Source organism: Copadichromis virginalis, linkage group LG23 (assembly GCF_057382275.1).
Source record: "Copadichromis virginalis isolate Kocher_CV1m ecotype Utaka linkage group LG23, C_Virginalis_male_GT1.1, whole genome shotgun sequence".
NCBI lineage: Eukaryota > Metazoa > Chordata > Actinopteri > Cichliformes > Cichlidae > Copadichromis > Copadichromis virginalis.
The window spans coordinates 25,886,672-25,907,627 of record NC_140639.1 but is presented as its reverse complement, the minus strand read 5'-3'; the positions used below and the strand labels follow the sequence as shown (position 1 = coordinate 25,907,627).

Below are 20,956 nucleotides of genomic sequence, written 5' to 3'. Positions count from 1 at the left end.
CACACCATCCTGAGATATGTTAAGTTTTCTGCTAACAGTAGTTTATTATAAGCAGCCTGTCAGAAAAACACATAATTGTTTTTGGGGTTTTTTTTAACCAATTTCTTTATTTGAATCTATGAAAAATGCTAACAATAACACAGGTTGACAGAAATAAATGACATTTTCATACCAACAAGGTGATTCCTAAACTAGCAAAAGATACAGTTTAAATCAATTCTTTGTTGTCTGTTCATCCTTAAGTTAGGTGCCTTTTTATGCTTGAATGATTGACAGGACAAAGTCCCCCCCCCCCCAAAAAAAAGACAAAAAACAAATAAAATATCCTCTCAAAATGTCCAGGTAGAAGGATTGAACTGAAAATGAGTGAAAAAGGAGCCAGTATCAAAAGAAACATTTAGAAAGACCTTCAGAAAGTCTGGAGAACTGTTGCTCAAGACCACTTAAAGGAATTACAACAAAATCTGTCTAATTGGACGTAAAACAGAAAGAAATGAGTATTTTTGCACTTTTGCACAGTGCTGTATACCACTACATCGTTGCAGTGATGTGAACCAACACTGTTGGTCAGGAAAAATAAGAAATTTAAAGGCGTGTTAAGTTCAGGAAGATCCACAAAAGGATCCATAAAAAATGAATCAGCTTTATTGTGTGACAGTTTGTAACGATTGCGGTCTCAAAACACCTTATTATGTAAAATCTGAAAACTAAACCTATAACAGAACACCTGCAGTTTGTCAAACTCAATCTCATCAAGGACCTGACATGTGAAATGCTTTACTGGGATGCTTTTATTCAACAAGAAAATACCACAGGTTGTTGTATAGCATGCTCTTACAAACATTTTGATTCAAAAATTAACAAGCTGCCTATACATTACCATAAAGATCGCAGTCATGCTTCTGAATATGACTGGTCATATGGAGCATTTGATAAAATCAAATACAATTTTCTGAACGACCTCTCGCCAAATGGAAGATCTGACTGAGTGGTTTCCTCTGCTGTGAAGCACCTTGTCTTTGTGACTCCATCACTTTCAGAATTGGCACACAAGAAACATTTACATGCATTTATGCTGTTCAGCAACTTTCTGAAGACTCTGTTCTCCTGTTCTTGTGTCAGATATATACTGTAAGTTTAAAAAAATACTGTAAACATCTAAAGCAAAACTGGGTTGTTATGGCACCTATTTTTAGTCTCCGCCACCTCCTCGGGGAGATTTCTCTGTTTTTAGCTGCCAATCAGACGGTGAGCATTGTTGTTTTTTTAGAGCTTTGATCTGAAAACTGCTTGATGAAAGTTTGGTTGTAATACTTTTTTCAGTTTTGCAGATGAACAGTAAGAGGTGGAATTTATGATGTGAATGACAGTGGTGGAAAATCAGTTGTGCTTATTGCCAGCTCTATGTCCTTTCATTATTGGGCTCTTTTAGAGTAGCTCGAACCCTCCTCGGCTCATCCTCTGTCTGAAACAAGCAGTTTTGACTCCTACCCCTGAGTTTATTGTGCCTGAGCTGACCATATTAGGGATATCTCCCCCCCCCCCCCCCCCCCCCTCTATGACATCACACAGAGCCAGTGTAGAAAAAACTCAGGAGCCTTTCAAGCAGTCTGAATCCTGGATTTTGGCTCAGAGCGAGGACTTGTACATCCCCTGACCTCGTGTTTTGTTTTGTTTTTTACTTTGCCCATGTTTAGTCTTAACATGCATTTAAACAGTTTATATAAGCAGAATAACTTTCAGCCTCCTTCCATGGAGGACAAATCTGGAGAAAGTCACTGACTGGTCCAATAGTGTGTAAATAATCAGGAAAGTTTGGCGCCGTCAGCCATAATTCAAGCATGAGAACAGAAAGCGTGACTTAGCAGGGAGGTTTCAGCTCAATTTGAAGCCGCGTGCAGATGTCCTGACTGTTGTTGTGCTTCACGGGGGTTTCTGACCCAAACGTCTTTGTCCCGCTGTTGGAGCAGAGCATCCACGGGTGACACATATCCACGTGGGTGACTGTGCAGTGAACTGAAGTAAACTCATCACACTTATTTAGTGTGTGAATGTGTGTGTGAATGGGTGGATGACTGGATATGTAAAGCGCTTTGGGGTCCTTAGGGACTAGTAAGGCGCTATATAAATACAGGCCATTTACTTATTTAGTCTCTTGTTAAAATTGCATAGGCAGGTGGCAGGTGCACTTAACAAACAAAGATGTTTTTTTTCCCCCTGCAAAAAGCGTGCTAACGTACAGCTCTGAGTTTCCTACTTTGAGGTCTAAACATCAGGCTGTGTTGCTGCATTTGAGGACCAGAAATGTGTGAAACTCTACCTGCTAGTTTTTGCGTAGTCTTGCTGATGAAGAGAGACACGCTGAGCTTTTCTTTCTGCCACACTTGGTCTGTAAATATGGGTTCATTTGTCACCTTTATTGTAAATTATATCCAAAATGGAATACAACCTTGAAAGAGTATAATAAAATAGAGTATCTTGAATAATGTAGAGTATTAATCACAGATATTTTTTTTCCCAAAATCATAAGTATAAAATTATGGAATCATCTTTTTAAAACAAGTTGTCACAAACCTAAATATGCAAAATAGTCTGCAGTTAAAACTCTCAATGAGCTGTTGCACCTGGCTGATCGAAAGGAAGGATGGAGCTAATAAGAGAGTAATCACTTAAATATTTACTTCATGACTAAGGTTTAAGAACAGAAAAGGAAACTTGCAGATTTAAAGTAAAAAGAAAAAAAATAAAGAAAATCAAATATTTGTGGTGCATTTATGTTCAGTCAGACGGGTCAGTAAACGCCAGCAAATGTCAGTAAATGAAAGGTTCATTGGAGAATTAAGTTTACAGCAGCAAGTGAAGGCATCAAACGGTGAGACGCCGCCGCTAGGGGGCGTAGTGACATCATAAGACAGGTGTAAGAAGACCGAGGGAGAGATGATTGCGAGTCTCTGAGGAGGGTTGAAGTTTTCTGAACAGCGGTTCGAGTTTCTTCAGGTTAAAAGAAAAGACTGGAGAAAGAGCGACACCATCACCTGCTGGAGGCTGTGGAGAGAAGGTTCGTTTACAGTAAGTCAAAGGTGTCGAAATTATATAAATCATAAAATAAGGGTTAAATTTTCAACTCTCTTCAACTTTAGCTCATTTTAATTTCTCATACAGTCATAATTGATTTTTATCTGCCGTAATATGGTTAGTGGTGTTTTCACATCTATACAGTGGTAAAATATGCAATATTTTGTATATCTAAAACATATTTAAAAACATAAAAAACATAAGGCTGATTGGGGCAGTTTATCTGACATGTATGTTAGCATTTGTAACACTGAAGATGCTGCCTGTCAATTTAAGGTTGGGGTGTGGCAACCTGGCCACAACAAGCTTTGGTTATGTGTTGTTTTTGTTTTATCACTGATTTAGGCTCTGGGTAAACATTTCTAAGACACTTTAGTGTTAAAGGTTTAAAAACCATCACTGAGCGGGGTTTTCAAACTGTTTGGAAACTGCTGGATGAAAACAGCCTTTTTAAAAAAGAAAACAACTAGATGCTTTAATGGTATTAACCCCCCCCCCCAGTAATACATCACATTCATTCTCTTTAAAAGGTTTTCAGTGTAAATCATTAGCAATGACAATTTTATGACTTTATCATAAAACTATAGACTGTATGTAAAAGATGGTAATTATAATGTTAATGTTTACTTACTGCCACGTTGGAGCCAAAAGTCACCAAATGTCAACAAGTGGGTGATGTGCTAAGTTATCAGCTAATGCTAGCTTGGTTAGCAAATTGCGCCTATAAACTGTACAGCTATAACACATAGACCCATTTACCTGCTAATCAGTTTCAGACATTCTCAAACTTCACAAATAAAATCCATATTATTTGTCAAATAACTTCATTAAAATGCAACAAAGACACAAACAGAGTCCAGCGATCCTATTCAGTGGCTAGATGTAGCCTAGCAGACAGCTAACAGCTATTTAATTATTGCCGTTTGGCTCTGTAAACAGGAGCACCTCCAGAACATTTTCATCGGGGTGGCCATATGGGGGCCAATAAAATACAGGGGAGCGGTGACGGGAAATTGTGAGGGACATATAAAGTGACACAATACGAATGACAAAAATTGTTTATGCAAAAATAAATAACAAGTTAAGGTTTCAACTCATTGTACGGTGTCTTCCTCTCACTTATCCTCACCTTTATCAAAATTATTACCAACATAGGACATTCTTGCCCAGAGGGGGCCAACAAACTTTGTGGGGGTGGCCCGTGCCCCCTCGGCCCCCCTTGGTGGTGCCCCTGTCATTAAATGCTCCGTCTTTCCTTAGAGTGAGCTGGTATTGATGGAGCTCACTGAACCAGAGGCGTCATGCATGCTGTGGACTACAGAGATGACCTGAAGCTCTCAGCAGGGGAGATGAAGTGGTGGAGAGAGGTGGACAAATGGAGAGGGACAGTAAAGGAGAAGAACGTAGAGGAAGAGGAGGACACAGAGCTGGTGGAGGTGCTGCTCCAAGGCAGAGCTCCGTGGGGCTTCACACTGAGGGGAGGCACTGAACACAGAGAACCCCTGATCATCACAAAGGTAACACGCAGAACTTTGTGCTTTTTGTACAGTGATTTAAAAGAACATGTAATCATTTTTTTTACTCATTAACCTTATTTACCTGTGAAGGGCAGATTCAGTTGCCCGTCTCTTGGTGTTAAAGAACTGCCATCAGGATTTAGTTAAACTAAGTAGTGTCCATTTTGAGCCAGAAAGGCATGGACTGATCGTGTATGTGTTTGTCAGATACATTTTTAGGGAGGAGAGTATTTAAATGAATAATAAAAACACAACATAAAGTTAATTTATTGCAAATTGCACTGTAATAAATGCAGTAAAATGTCTTTTTTTGTGCGTGATTACAATAGTTATTGCTAGGAGTGTTTATTCAAATGGAACAACAAACGTCGATGGTGTTACCAGAAAGATTTGGGAGGACTGGCACTACAGATAATTGTTACACTGGGTTTAAGTGTTTCAGGTTTTTAACTATGTTTCTGCCTCCAAGCACATCTCCATATCCTTTCTCAGCAGTGCATACACACAGAGCTCTGCAACATCACAACTGGTAGTAGATCGGTTACATATCATATTACTATAGTTTTTAAAATACAGCTGTTGATGGGAGTCAGACACATCTGAAGTTTTTTTAATTAATGTCTGAAATGTTTAACCAGATGTTCAAATGTGTGGTTTGAACAATACATTCCCAATATACTAGCTAGTAAAACTAATTATTCTTATTTTATGAATGTGCAGTGCCTAAATAGGAAATGAATGGCTAAGCTGTATGTTGCATTTACCCTCTTGAGTGGAGTGATGTGTTATCAAGGAGTGTGTGGACATTTAGCGTCACCCATTGTAGCTGCATTTAAAATATGATTTGATTAAGAAAAGAATCGAAATAACAGTTTCGAATGCATAATTTGTACATCTGTTAAACTTGACTAAATGCTAACTTGTTGGTTTTAAAGATTTTTTTTTGTTATTCTGTTTAAATAATTAGTAACCTATTCAGCAGAAACATCCATTTTCTCTTCAGTATTTCATAGTTTGCAGTATTTACAGTAATAAACACCTGCAAGCCTCACAGGGCATGCAGAAAACACATGCATGTGACGCAGTAAGAGTGTTTTCTGATGGTCAATAATGCTTACATTCTTCAGTACATCTTCTAAATGATTTCTGGTATATTTGGAGTCAAAATTAGTTTTTTAAACCTCTTGTCTGCCACACTTAGTAACTCTGGCCCTTAATTTTTAAGAAATACTTTTGTATGTTGGCTGTAGATATTCAATGCATTGGAGAATATGTCAAACTCTTGTGTCAGAGCACATTTGCAGTTTCCTTGCACTGTAACGGGTAATATTTGAGATTTGGAATGGGAAGGATGGACTGATGAACAGGGATCCCCTCGATCTGTTTCATTTCAGTTAGATGTCTGGTGCAGAATTTAAACCCTGTCTGTGCCTGAATCATTGGACTGTAATTAGAGCCGCTGAAAGCAGTGTGAGATGTTACACCTGAGGTTGAAATGTGCCCTCAGCGGTTGCAGAGTAACTTAACTTCAAATTAATTGGAAATTTAGGGTCATATTCCTGAGAGCATTGAAGCTTTTGTCTGCCTGCTGATCAGTGGGGCAGCAGCAGCCTTTTCCATCTGCTGCTGCATGAAGAGGTACATCTCAGGGTACCTCAGATTACAGGTGGCTCAGGGTTTTAATATTAATCAGAGGACTCGGGTTGCAGCCAACACAGGTTCTCCTGGATAATGAAACAGTTTACTGAGTGAACCATCCACCTGAAAGATAAAAGAAAATAGGAAAATATAAGTTGGTGTGATGCCTCGTGTTTCTGGGATTTTTTTTGCTGGTTCTATCAGGTGGTTTAATCATGCATGTCTTTCTATTGTTGCCTATGAAATAAAATCAAATTCACATTTTATTTGTCACGTACACAGTCATACACAGTACGATATGTAGTGAAATGCTTGGACAACTGCTCGTGACCTAAAGAAAACAAAAAAAGGAAAGGCTATGAATAAGATAGGAAATAAATATGAAAAATTAAAAAGGGTAAATTTAACTAGGAAGGAATAAAATATAAATTAAGGTTAAAAATGAAATAACTGTATAACACAAATTAGAATGAAGGGTAAATTTAACTGGGAAGAATAAGATAAAATATATAAATTAAAGTTGAAAATAAAATAACTGTACAACAAAATACACAATACACAATATAGAACTATATAAGAATGTATGAATGTATAATAATAAGTCTGTACTACAATGGTAAACTTTATCCAGGGGATGGTGCCAAAGGTGCAGCAATGTTCAACCAAACCATAGATGTGTGTAAAAGATGGACGTTGTTCGTTGTAATGGAGAAAGTGAAGGTGGAGCAGTCGTCAGATACACAGATGTTCTTTTTAGACAAAGTTTGAGTTCAGTTTGTCACACTCTCTGTTTAGACAGCTTTGTGTGTCAGGTTTTGTGTTGATGCTCTGATTGGTGTATTCCTGCAGGATTTTCTTTTAACCTTAACATACTGAAGATAACATGTTGAAAATTTCAGCGCTGAGGTGTAGAGACTGGTCAGTGTATTGGCCACTGAGCCAACATGTATTGGCTGAGTGATTGTTGAGTGGTTGCTGACTGTTGCCAAGTGAAATTGGTAACATAGAGAGTTGTTTGGTTTGGTTGCTAGCAGGTTGCCACTGCCACCCAGAGTTTACATAGTTTGAAAATTGAATAAGTTTAACACAGACCAAAAACAGAGATTGTTCACTTTCAGAGTAAAGGTAGTCTGTTGCAACCAATACATGACAAAAGGTGCAACTTTTATTTTGAAGGCAAACAGTTTCCAGTCTGGTTTATACATTTCACAATTTTACTACCACTGAGTCAGCGTCTTCCATGGAAGCTACAGCTGACTGAAGCGACCTACCAGCAACCAAAGAGGTATATTTAGTTGTGACTAGTTTCACCCAAGTGACTGCAACCTTTGCCAAATGTAATAATGGTGAAAACTAAAAGAGATTTTCTTGCTTACCAAGTGATGCATTTAGTGATATTGTGATTCTGTGGAGCCCTAAAAACACACACAAGTTTGAGTCACAGAGTGGCCTGTTATGCAGTAACTTCCATGTGTGTTACCCTCGTGTTGCCCAGGTGGAGGATGGCAGCGTGGCTGCGGCGGTCCGTCTTCAGGCCGGCGATGAGATTGTGAGTGTGAACTCAGTTCCCCTTAGTGGCTCTCGGCAGGAGGCCATATGCCTGGTGAAGAGCTCCCACAAGACCCTGACCTTGGTGGTCCGAAGGTACCGTTACAGCAAAAATGGCAGCTACTTCTTTATATTTTTATATATATATATATATTTTATATTTTTTTATGGAACAAAAGAGGAACTTTCTTAGGGTTTGGGGGGTTTTATACCAGTTTTTGCTATGTTTGACTGCTTTCTTGGCTCATGTGTAGCTTGTTGGGGCTGAGCATCAGCCAGCCGGTCAGCAGGAGTTCAGCAGGAGGTCAGAGGTCAAAACCACAGTGCCGGAGTCTGACGGTATATATCAGAAAGAAAATGCAGACACAAGTAATATGTGGTTCAGAAGCACAAGTTGTCCCCTGAAAATGCTAAAGCCCTGCAGTGTTTCTTCTACAAACACGAGCTTGTGGGATGGAGAGGAAGGTCGGCTGCAGCCTGACAGTCTCTTACGTGTGCCTCTCGCTGTTTGTTTGCTCCCGAGGCTTAAACAAAAGCTGGTATTGTGGAGGCAGCAGGGCTCCGGCCAGTGCTGTTATTCCAGAGCACAGATAACCACTTGTAAATTACACCGAGAGGACCACCAAACACCCCTCCCTCCAAACTTCTGTCAAGCCAGCTCAACTGGGAGATGGTAAGAGACCAGTTTAACCTGCAGGTCAGCAGCTCATCAGATTTCTAACTTTTGAAAAGTCTGTAAATGTTGCTAACAGTAAAATGCAGACATGTCAGAAATGAAAATTGTCTGAATGAAAAATCCAATGATCCAAAAGCAACACTAAAAGAGTGAATCAGCGTAACAGGCTTCCAAACAATAACACAAACTCAAACATAACAAGAACTAATGCTCAAGATGCTGAAATTATAAATCAAAAACTCGACCTAACAATAAAGAAAAATGTTAATTATTATTATTAACCTTTATTTAACCAGGAAGATCCCATTGAGATTAAAAACCTCTTCAAGGGACACCTGGCCAAGATACGCAGCAGCAAGTGTCTCACAGTTACAGAAATTACCCAATTAAACACAGGCAACATCTAATTGAAACAGTTGCATGTTATGGACTTGTCCTCAAGGATTCGTAGTTTAGATTTAAAAGCACATAATGAAATGAATTCAGTCATTTTCCATTCGTTCTGCAATTTGTTCCAAGCCGAGGGTGCTAAATGAACAAAAGCTCTTTTACCAAATTCAGTTCGGGCAAATGGAACAGAAAGCAACAAGTAACCATGCAGACGAAGATAAATAGAAGAGGACCTAATACAGAGTCCTGTGGCACTCCGTTGTGCACTGTAACAAAGTCAGAACATAGACCATCAGATTTTATGCACTGATACCTATTATTGAGGTAGTTTGAGAACCATGCCACTGCTCTGTCAGAGAGTCCCGACTGGAAGACTCTAAATACAACGATCAACAGTGTCAAATGCTTTTGACAAATCAATAAAAACTGATGCACAGTGTTGTTTCTTATCAAGTACAATAGTAATATCATTTACCACTCTCATTGCAGCTGTGATAGTAATGTGATTTTTCCTAAAGCCTGATTGATATTCAGATAAAATGGCATTGGTGTGTAAAAACTCCTTTAACTGCTCACACACAAGAGCTTCAAGAACGTTGTCCAGCACAGATAGATTAGATATTGGTCTGTAATTAGTTAACACTGCTGAGTCGACCCCTTTTAATAGAGGAGCAACAAAAGCTGATTTCCATACTGAGGGAATTTCATTCATATCCAGTGTGAGGTTGAAAAGTGTTGTGAGAGGCTCTGCCACAAGAGGAAGAGTGAAGCAAAGCAGAATAATAATATAATAAATGATCATATCAGCATAAATATATCAGCACAGACAAAGTCCAGAGGTCCAGCTCAGCAAGTCTTATTAGTGACGACTGCTTGTCACAGCTGTCAATCAAACCAGTCATGCCAACTTAAAGCCTCAACAAAATCCCCCCAAATTTGTTTTTTTAAAAATGATCTACATGATGTACAGTTTGTATGAAGGTGGAAAATATCCATAAAGACGAGGAATGCTTGTTGTACCAGGTTGTAAACATGTTTATTTCTGCTGTAAAGTTGGACTTTTTAACATGGGAGTCTATAGGGACTGGTTCACTTTGGGGACAGCCTCTAGTGGACATCAGAGGAACTGCAGGTTTTCACCCTGGTGGTTGCTGCTTAATTTTTTGATGAGCATCTAAACTGTAATAAAGATGTGATATGCCTGTAGATATAAAAATGAGGACTCATAAGAAGAGCTTTGTACAGTTTTGAGTAAAAGTATTTGCACCTTCTTGATTTCTTAGTTTTTCCATATTTGTCATATTTGCATGTTATTAGCTATAGGGGGCAATTTCTTTTTTACACAGGCCCAGGTACATTTTTTAGGATTTTTTTTCCTAATAAATGAACTAATTTGCCAAATATTAACATTTGTTTCATGACTTAAAACATGTAGGTGTATAAATATGAAAAAAAAAAAAACTATAAGAAATCAGGAATACAAATTCATTATCACAGCGCTATGCACCCGTACAGATAACCTTCTTGATTACATGTGTCACCATGTCCTGTCCTGTCAGAAGAACATGCTCGTCTTCTTGCTTGCAAATGGCAACAGAGTCTTAGAGCTTGAATCCAATTACTCCCTGCAAAGCCACAGCGTGGACCCAGCTTTGCAGAGTGGGTTGAGTCAACAGGAGGGAAAGGTGGACTGGTGGTGTTTCAACAAGCTGCTGCTGGGAAGACCTTTAATCTGAGTGGGTTTAGAGAGCAAACGACGGGCTCAGAACAACAAGACGACCTTTAAAGCTCTCTGAGACACCGCTGAATTGCCGTGGGAGCTCCTTCAGTGCAGGCGTCCTCCCCTGTTTGCAGGAGGAGTGGTATAGTCCATGTTGCCTAGGTGAGTTGACACTGCTTAGTGGGATAGGCCGTATCAGCAGAGCCCATTGTTTTCAGGGGCTTTGGCTACTCAGACTCCTATGTGTGTGCATGTTTCCACTCTCTGGACATGTGTGGTTTTTAGAATAAAGAGAAGATTTCCACTCCCAGGTACTTCCTCTTTTCCTCTCTCTCTGTTTCTGTCTTTTTTATTCTGTCTTTTTTACTTCATCATCTCCTCTGATTCAATTAGTTGGTTTCCTCTCAAGTGGGATTAAATCAGAAAGCGGTGAATAACTTTGAGATGACGGCAGCTTTTCTCTGCCTAGATGATATATAAAGGTTGAGAAGCTGAGGCACATTTTACCAAAGCCTAACAAATAGCTTGAGGGGAATTTTTTCTGTTTTCCTTCATTTCCTGCGGATTCACACTGAGGTGGAAAGAAGGTGGATGGCATTAATGCAGGTAAACCATATCTGTGTGGGTAACTGATTCTCCGATTTAGCGGATATGCTCGGTGTGGATTTAAGAGGCAAGTAATGTGTGTGGAGTCTTAAACCTGTTGCTCTGTGTTACCACAAAGATAAGTAAGCTGTTTTTTTCGAGCCTGCGTTCACGTTTGTTGGCAGGATTTTAGAGGGAAAAGGACATTTTTGATTTTACAGGGACTTTCCAAAAACCCCATCTCCTGACATTTATATAATTCAAAGTGAGACTGATGTGGTGTTTTAAAGGCTTATCGTTAGCTTAAAATGTTCACAGATTTGAGAGCCTGTTACACAGTTCTTAGATTTTAAAAGCTGCAATGATACAAAGTGCTAAAAAAAGACACCCATAAAAAGAGAATGAAATCAAGCGCGTCTTCAGGGATTGTTTCTTAGATGCTGTTGGAAATAAATAGTACATAAACATAATTTTTAGGAGACTGGTTTGCTGCTTAACAGCTGGAGTTGAATGAAAGCTTCTGAAAACAACTTCAATTCCCTCTGAATCTATATGTTAATTTCCTGGGGAAAGCTTCAGGTTTCAGAACATTTTCCTCACTTTAGGCATAAATATTGTTTTAGTGTAAAGTGCTGACTTTTAGTAATTTCATTACATATAGTGTGAAATGTTACATTTAATGGAAACTGGTCAGATGAAATTTACTTGATTGGTCAGTTTATAACAAGCACATGTTCCTTAATGATTCATTTTTTAATAAATATCCTTTTAATGTTATATATTAAGTTGTATAAAGTTATATTAATCAGAATTATTGCTTTGTGTTTCTTGAGACTGAAGTAGTGTTAGTGAGCACAGGATCACAGCAGTGTCCTGGATACAAACATAATACAAACATCTTTGTGGACTTTGTTGTCTGCAGTTTGCTGTTGTCATTTCAGCCTCCTGGACTCTTTTGCTTCGCTTTTTCATCTGTATTCACATCAGACTTTAAAACAAAGCAACAAAGTGCTGAGCAACAAAGTGCTGAGCAATAATAAAGGCAACAAACATGAAAACTTAAAATAGTAAAATGGAATTAAGAGCAATTTCAGATTCAGACACAAGTATAGTAGCAAGTATATAAAATCAACCAAAATAATAATAATTACTATGTTAAGTAAAGATTATTTATTAAGTGTGTTTCACAGACAGCCACAAAGCGCAGTACACACAAAAAAAGAGTAAAACAAATGAGAGTGCCATAGTAGCTAATGTACAGAGACAGTAAGACACAATAAAATAAACAGATCGTTAAAAGTAAATAAATAAATAAATAAATTATGATGATAATGATACTACTACTACTTCTACTACTACTACTACTACTACTACTACTAATAATAATAATAATAATAAGAATAATAATAATAAGAATAATAATAATAATAATTATTATTATTATTATTATTATTTATCCAGGTAAAAAATCTCATTGAGATTAAAAATCTCATTTCCAAGAGAGACCTGGCATTATTATTATTATTATGATTATTAGTTTTAAATGCCCAATAGAAACCCTGTTTAAACAAAACAGGAGTGCAGAAAGTCAGCTAAATAGTAGTAGCTAATGGTAGTGCTAGCCCGGGTTCCACACACTGAAAGGCACTGTCTTCTCCAGGCTTTAATTGTGTACGAGGAACACTAGCAAATTCTTAGCCTGTGAATGAAGAGATTTCCCAACAGTTGTAGGGCCCAGACAACAAAGGCTCAATCACCTTTAGTGACTAGAAGAGCCTTTGGGCAGCACGGTGGCACGGTGGTTAGCACTGGTGCCTCACAGCAAGAAGGTCCTGAGTTAAATTCCACCATCAGGCCGGGGTCTTTCTGTGTGGAGTTTGCATGTTCTCCCCGTGTTTGCGTGGGTTCTCTCCGGGTACTCCGGCTTCCTCCCACCGTCCAAAGACATGCAGCTTGTGGGGATAGGTTGATTGGATAATCCAAATTGCCACTAGGTGTGAATGTGCAAGTGAATGTGAGTGCGAATGGTTGTCTGTCCCTGTGTGTTAGCCCTGCGACAGACTGGCGACCTGTCCAGGGTGTACCCCGCCTTTCGCCCTATGACAGCTGGGATAGGCTCTAGCGCCCCCCGCGACCCTGAAAAGGATAAGCGGAAGCGAATGGATGGATGGATGGATGGATGGAAGAGCCTTTGGGATTGGTCCAAAGTCAAGCCAGAAGGTCTCAAGCAGCAGCCGGGCTCAAGCTCAAACTAACAGATAGGAAGCGAAGGCTGCAAGGACTGGTGTGGTGTGGTTGTGCTACGTGTTTAAAAGCCTGATAGCAGCATTCTGTGTCCCTTAGGATAACTGATAACTGGATCCTGTTCAACATATTCAGACTATCTTGCCTTTATCTGGTTTCCCTTATCCTAACATTGATAATCAGGCTCAGCGGTCACATGAAGATTATTATCAGCTCAATGATTGTGTTCACATGAAAGTGTTAAGTTCAGGTCTGCTAGGAGCAGAGAGGCTGATTTTACAAAGGAAGGTAGAACCACGGTGTTAGAAAAGTGTGTGATGCTTCTCAGTATCACACCTCTGTCATGAAGGCGCAGTAGAGTCTGGCAGTAGTTCCATTAAGACGTTCAGCTCCATCCACAAAGCTCCATTCTTCTACACCAAAAAAAGGGTTGACCAATCAGACATGTACATCTTAAAACCCCTGAAGGTTCTCATCTATGTAGTTTCTATGATGTTGCTTAGCAACCACCCACAAAACTGCTACATTTGTAGCCACATTTTGACTTTACGGCATAACAAAAAGATCTCATTTAGACCCACAAAACTTAGATAATGTGCCACAGCCTGGCAATCACCTAACAGAAGTAACAGCAGAACCTCAACATTGCACAGGACCCATCAAAAAACTGGCTAATTATTATACTGAATCACATTTTGTCACTGCTTTAAGTATATCAGTTTGCCAACAGCCTGAAAACAAATTTAAAAAAAGCTGTAGCATGGACATATAGTAGTAGAATTAAATTGTATATTTATTGTTAAAGCTCATTGTAAAGAGTAAAGAGTTTATCTGATCTGCTGTTTTCTGGAGATTTGATAGATCAGCAGGAGGTGATTTCATACTTACTAATTCCTAAATTTGATCAGGTTAAGACTAAAATTAGGTTGCTGGGGTTTTTGTAAAGATACTTGAGACTGTGACTCTGAATTAGTCAAAATTGAAGATGTTCCAGATGTTTGGTGATCACGTATTTGAACAAAGTTTTTGCACGTTTCTCGGCACTGCATTCGATTCCTCTTCTCTCCTCTTTGTTGTTCTTTTTTTTAAAAAGCTATTTCTTTGTTTCCCATGGCGGGCAGTGACACATCGATAAGCCCAGCTGTGATGACGCTGGCACTTTCTTTTGTGTAGGCAGCGTTCACAGCTCAACGGGGGCGAGATCAGCCCCGCAGACGGCCGCTTGTTTGGGTTCCAGTGTCAGCAAGATGGTGAATCAGCAGCATGTGAAAGGGTGAGGGAGGAATGGAGTGACACAGGGAGTGGTGATGTCATATGAGTGATAAATAATCAAACATTTCTTGCATATGTCAGTATCCTGCTGTGGGTCAGCTAATTAATTACAAATAGAAAAGTTTGCTTGTCTTGTTGGGAAAACAAAAATAAATTGGGTACTGAGCTGTCTCAGTTACAAAGTTGAGCTTTTTAAAGAAGCTATGCAGAAGGTTCCCTGTGCAAATACTGACACTTCTGGGTATGATGCATCAGGGAAAAACATGTGAAAAAAATCTTCTGTCTTTTTATTCCCTGAGGACAAGATTATTATGAAACAGTGCTAAAAAGCAGAAACTGACGTTTCGAAAATAGAAGAAACTGCAGTTCCTCTAGTGGCCACTTGGGGCTTGATTCAAGACTCAAGTGGCCGCTAGAGTCCCCATAGTTGAGACGTCCATCTTTACAGCAAAAGTAAACGTGTTTCCATCCTACTACAAAAAAGATTTTAATCTCTAAGTTTCCCCTTTCATAAAATCTCTGAGCAAGGTGAATTTTATTATAACTAATTAATTAACAACAGTACTGAGAGCACACTCGCCCATAAAATAATTAAGTGGAATTTAAATGTTTATTTTACCACTCTGTGCACTAAATCCCAAGACTCATGATTTTCTGGAGCATTAATCTTACCTTTGCAACAGTGTTGTATTTTTACGTTCTTTATAGAGTTTTATCACCATTTTACATAATAATGTCTCTGATTGGAGTAGGTGGTGCTCATAGGGATCATTTATGCAGAAGAAGAGTCACATGACACGTGAAATCCCCGTTGTTATGTGAGCGTGCACAGAGCCTGACGTAGAAAGTGTGGCTTAACAGAAAAAGTTGATAACCACCTTCATGATACCTGTTATCTCCAACTGTGGTTTTAGGATTTGCCAAAACAGCCTGGCTGATCTTCCTAATGTGCACCTCGGATTTACCTCCAAACAACATCCATGCATGTCTGGTATTTGTGGGTTCAAACACTGCTATAATTGAAGGCTCACATGTGCTTTTGCCAGTTTTACATGCAATGCAGTATAACACATGTTGTGAATCAAATATAAAGATCAGACGTGGCTCTGCTTTTCTGACTTTTTAAATCACAAGTTGGACAATAGTAGATCGTCTGGGTCTGAATTAGCTGTGAAATTGTTTAAAGTTAAACTAACTGGACACATACATCAGTATTGGTCAACCTAGCAAATTAAATTAATGGTGCATTCATCAAAAGCTCCCATAAAAACCTGAAACCCATCTTTACTGTTTTGCCTTGTTGGCCTAAAACAGCAAGAATTGGAGGAAAGATTGGCTCTTGGAATAAAAGCATGTACTCACTGTATGGCTATAGCGAAGCAGCCTCAGACCTTTGTGTGGTTCCTGTGGTGTTTTAAAGTTGGCGTATCAAAACTGTTGACTTGTGTGAATGTTTACAACACAGTAAAGAAGCTTATTTGTCTCATTTTTAGAGCAGCCGCATATTTAAGTGAACGTGATAAGGTGGGGGATTTGAACAGTAACATGCCTTCACACACAGTTTTTAAACTGCTGCAGAGCTGTCACCGTCTCCTCCCCCTCTTTGGAGGAGTTATCTCAGGGTGAGGCAGTCACTCAGCCTCTGCCCCCTCAGTCTGACATTTGCTGGTATCTCTGAAAACAGACGTGGACCTGGGCCAAACATTCCTGTCTGTGCAGCAGTTCCTGGGAAGGACACAGAAGGAGATGTCAGCAGTGGGAAAAAACAAGGGTTGTGTGAGAAAAACCTTTCATAGAAAAATGTGTTAGTTTTAGAGGTTAAAACCAAGAATGTTTTTGAGAGGTTGACATGAGCCACTGATTTCTAGACTTTTTGACCACCGTGTTTGATTTTTCTGAGCCAGAAGTGTACATTTTTGAATGATCACTGGCTCCTGTCCAGTTGGGCATTTTAGCTTCAGATACTACAGGGATTGAGTCCTTTTTAAAGACGGCCTCAAGTGGCCACTAGAGGAACTGCGGATTTTGGCCCTCTGAAGTTTTTACTCTCAGCTAAAATTTAGTGGCATGTTTTCAAAGCACATCATCCAGGTAGTGTCACATTTTATGACATGAATGGCTTAATCCCACATTCCCATGATCGTGCTTGCTCTGTCTTCATTTACTTTCCCAGCAGCCTCAGTGGCTCTCTGCAGAGGCAGCAACTCCCAGACCAAACACTAGATTACAGCAAGGACGCTGGACAGGACAATAACTCCTCCCCTCCATTTTCTCAAATCCCCCACTTCCTCAAGGAAATCTCCTCCCCTGAGGAGGAGTGTGTTTGTGTGTGTGTGTTCAGACTGGGAGCAGCAGGAGAAGGAGGAGGAGGAGGAGGAGGCAGTAGCTCTTGAGTCATGGGGTTGTCAGATTCCTCTGGGTGCTCGTCTCCATCAGGCTGGTGGGAGTACTCATGTTTAAGTGCGTCTTTTTTTGTCCTCAAGTGTTTTTTAAAAAGAAGCGGGTGTGGAGAAATGGAGGGAAAGTGTGCACTGTGAACCAAAACTATCAGCTTACACGTACACATGAAACAACTTGTTTCATGTAGCTGGTAAGTTAATGTTTAGTCCTTCATTAATATCATTGTTTAGTTAAAATAATAGTCCTGATTTCTGCACGGTGTCAGATAGATCTGAAGACTTGCTGCTGTCTAGAGCAGGTGTGTTTTAGATATTTATACGTTTTTGACCTTCTAAGCCTTTTTCGACAGATACTTGGGGATTTTATTGTAAGTTTGAGCATTTCTTTCAGATGCAAGCTCTCTTTTAGGTCATTGAAAGCTGACCGCCTGCAAAAAAAAAAAACCGCAAATAAAATCCCTCCAGGGTACACAGACTTTTGGAAACAGTGACAGAGATACCTGCGCTTGCTTCCTGATGTCGTCACACGGTGTCCTCCCCTGGCTCCAACTAAGCAACCAACCCTCTGCTTCCTCTGAACATCATGTGATGATGCAGAGATTATTACTGAAACTCGATGAAATGCCGCTCGGCTCTGAAAGGTGCTGGAGAGAGGATTCAAATACGGGTTACAAGTGTAAGCAGAGTAGTAGAATTAGCACTGAATTAGTGGTGGGGACAATTTTGAGCAATCAGAGAAAGGGTATAAATTATGACCATAGTGGGTTGCAAAGCAGCTGGCAGGGGCAGCAGAAATGGTTTTCACACTGAAGCAACTTAAAACTATGAGATATACCAACTGAATATAAAGAAGATGACAAGTACTGGCACTGAGATCAGCTGAAGCGTGCTCCATACTAGGATAAAGGTAATGGTAAAGTTCAGAGTTAACAGCAGATACACGTTATTAATAATTGAAGAGATCAGAAATAAATTGCTGAATCTGTTTCAGTCATTTTTAATTAATTAACAACATGTTATTACAGGAAAGCTTTCATTCAGAACTATCCCACTTCATTCCTAACGATCTATTACACAGTGCTGTGCAAAAGTCTTGAGCCACTCATCTTTTCTTTATATTTTGCTTCCAAGGAGCCAGACTTTCTTCTTTTTTTTAAAGTTCCCTTGAGGAGTGTTTCTTGGGACATTGGCTGCTTTTTCACTCATTTTCAGTCCAGTCCTCACACCTGACCATTTTCATAGGAATATTTTTTGTTTGTAAAGCCACTTAACTCTGACCTATGAATCAACACGACAATGATCACAGACACGCGTCAATGCTCGGATAGAAAAACACACAGTGGAACACTAGCATTCATGGATCTTGCTTTTCCTAGCAAATATAAAGAAATGAAGGCTGGTTCGAGACATATGCACGGCACGGTCTCTAATGATTAACATGTGGTCATAATGTGGACTCGTGGTTATCGTCGGGACTCTATTATTTGCAATAGAAGTGACAGTATCAGAGCGTCACAGCTGGTTACTAAGGGACTGAACTCTTTGTTTGTGTAACTGTTGTAGCACCTTTATTGCACCCTGTAAAAATCTTATCTTAAAGCATCAGCTGTTCTGTTTCTGCTAACTTTTGCAGATAGTGTAGCCTCAATACTCAAACACTACGCAAACTCTGCATTTTCTTATTTATTTATTTTTTTACCAAAGATTTACATTAGAAGATTCTGCTCCATGATTGGCACGGATTGGCTTTAACTCAGTAACCAATCAGGTGGGAATATTATCAGTTCTTCCTTTGACTGTAACCTCCATCTGTTTCACACGGTCCAACAAAGCTCTCACTGTTTTTTTCAGATCCAGATTTTATTTACAGTAGTCAAATATTCACTAAGAAATCAAGACGAGTAGCTTCTAAAGATCATTTGTTACTTTTCACGTGGTTCAAGCGATAATGCTTGCTTGCATCCCAGGGTACATCTGGACTGTAGCTGGGTCGGAGAGCCAAATCATTTTATTATTAATCGTTTGGTAATCGGGCTGGTTCTTACTGTATTTACTTTTCCATTCTAATTGTCCTCTTGGAGCTTTACAGCTTTACTTTACACAACATGCCTCATTTAAGGCAAGCATTTTTTTTTAGCATTTGCCCTCTGATGAACATGAATGCATGGGAAGCAACTTCAAGTCCAGTATCTTGCCCAAGAACACTTTAGCATGCAGACTGGAGCAGCCAGGGATCGTCCCACCAACCTCCCGAGCAGTAGAACACCTGCTGTTCCTCCTGAGCTACACCCTTTTACAAAAATGCTTAATATCAGCCATCCACTGCAAGTGACTGGGAGCCTGCTGCTTCTGTTCTGCTTCAGCAATAGGCCCAACTGGAAGCTGACTGTATCGCTCTCACAGCCATGTGGGTCAGCCACGTTTCAGTTTCAGGTTCAGTTCTTCCTGAATGAACGCGGTGCGGCTCGTATTTCCTGGAAGCAATATCTGTGACAGCACAGCTGCGCCCCCCTGACAATAGACCCTCAGCGCTTTAGAAAGAGGGGACATTTGCATTTTCTTTGTGCAGCAGCTTGTTTGGAGCTCTCACTTTTTGTGTCGCATGGAGGGGAGGCAGTGTTGGTGATTAAATACAGATATCGACTCTGTAGAAACAGCAAATGATTGTGCAGATGTGGAAAAACGTAAAGAAATATGGGAGGCTAATGTTAAAATAAATTCACCCAGGCCCAACACTAGTCACTCATATCTCAGCTGTATTTGTTTTGATCCTCTGTTTTCTAATGTATGTTCTGTTACAGTGTAAAAGCAGACTTTCTGCATTCCCATCACGGTGCTCCATGGCTCTACTTTACTGCACTACAGGCTCAGCTCAGGTTGAAAGTATGAAACCTTGTGCAGAGAATATCGCACTTAGTGTTGCCAGACCCAAAATGTTTGATGCTGATCTTCAGGAAATGATGTGAAGCAAACAGGGAAAGTGTCGAATGTTGATTAGATACCAGTGAAGTTAAGACAGAGAGCAAGACTTAAAACAAGTTATAATGTTAATATAGCCAGGCAACAAAATACCTCGCTATCCCATTAATTTGGCTTCATAGTGCACTCCTCAGATCCCAAATTAAGAAAGCTGCTTATAAACTCCAAACGCTCCATTTTTACCAAACTGTACAATAAATAAAGTTTACCAGATTTGTAGTAGGAAAGAGTTTTGAACCTCCAGATCACAAAACAACACAGCAAAGGGCACCAAAGACCAAAGACCAAAACATTTATTGAATCAATCAAACCTTTGGATGCTTATAAATACATACAATTAAAAAAAAAAAATACAATTTGAAAAAAAAATCTCATTATTATCTGAAAAAGTTTGACTTACTAAACTTCTGAGAAAATAATAAGTATAAATATTTAGATAATGCTTGAAAATTTGTTCCATCACAGCGAATCATGGAAGGCGGCCAGTATCGCTGTCCCGCTTGAAGCGAGGGAAAATACCTCCCTGCATTCCTTTGCTGAAAGAATGTGGCGTCGCCATCGCGGCCTGGCAGGATTAATGTTTGGCTCAGGGCAGGTAAAAGTCTCATCTGGTCCAGATATTTCGTTCCTGGACTAATAAACAGCAGTGTGTGTTTTAAAGCACCAGCTAAGATGAAAAAGAAAGCTAGTTTGATATCAAGGAGTGGTATCAAAGAGAGGTTTGGGGGTGTCCAACTCAGATCTAATTTTTCTAAGCTGCTAAGCTCCATCGGGACCATATGTCTCTGACAGATCCGTCTTTTAATTTGAAAGTCCTTCACAGTAAGAGACGGATCAAGTCCAGGAGCCAGTAAACCTGCTCGCTTGACCTTTAGACATCATTCTGGATTAAATGTTCCTCACAAGTTAACAG

At 39.6% G+C, this 20,956-nt stretch overlaps 1 protein-coding gene across 1 annotated transcript in view; it reads left to right on the top strand.

Annotated features, from left to right (window-relative positions):
* Positions 1-4,376: 4,376 nt before the first annotated feature.
* Positions 4,377-20,956, top strand: part of LOC146681027 (protein Shroom2-like) — a 36,022-nt gene continuing 19,442 nt past the window's right edge. Inside the window, exons 1-3 of the mRNA XM_085447752.1 lie at positions 4,377-4,592; positions 7,726-7,874; positions 14,567-14,666. Coding sequence (XP_085303878.1) covers positions 4,377-4,592; positions 7,726-7,874; positions 14,567-14,666 — 465 coding nt within the window. The remainder of the gene's footprint in view (positions 4,593-7,725; positions 7,875-14,566; positions 14,667-20,956) is intronic.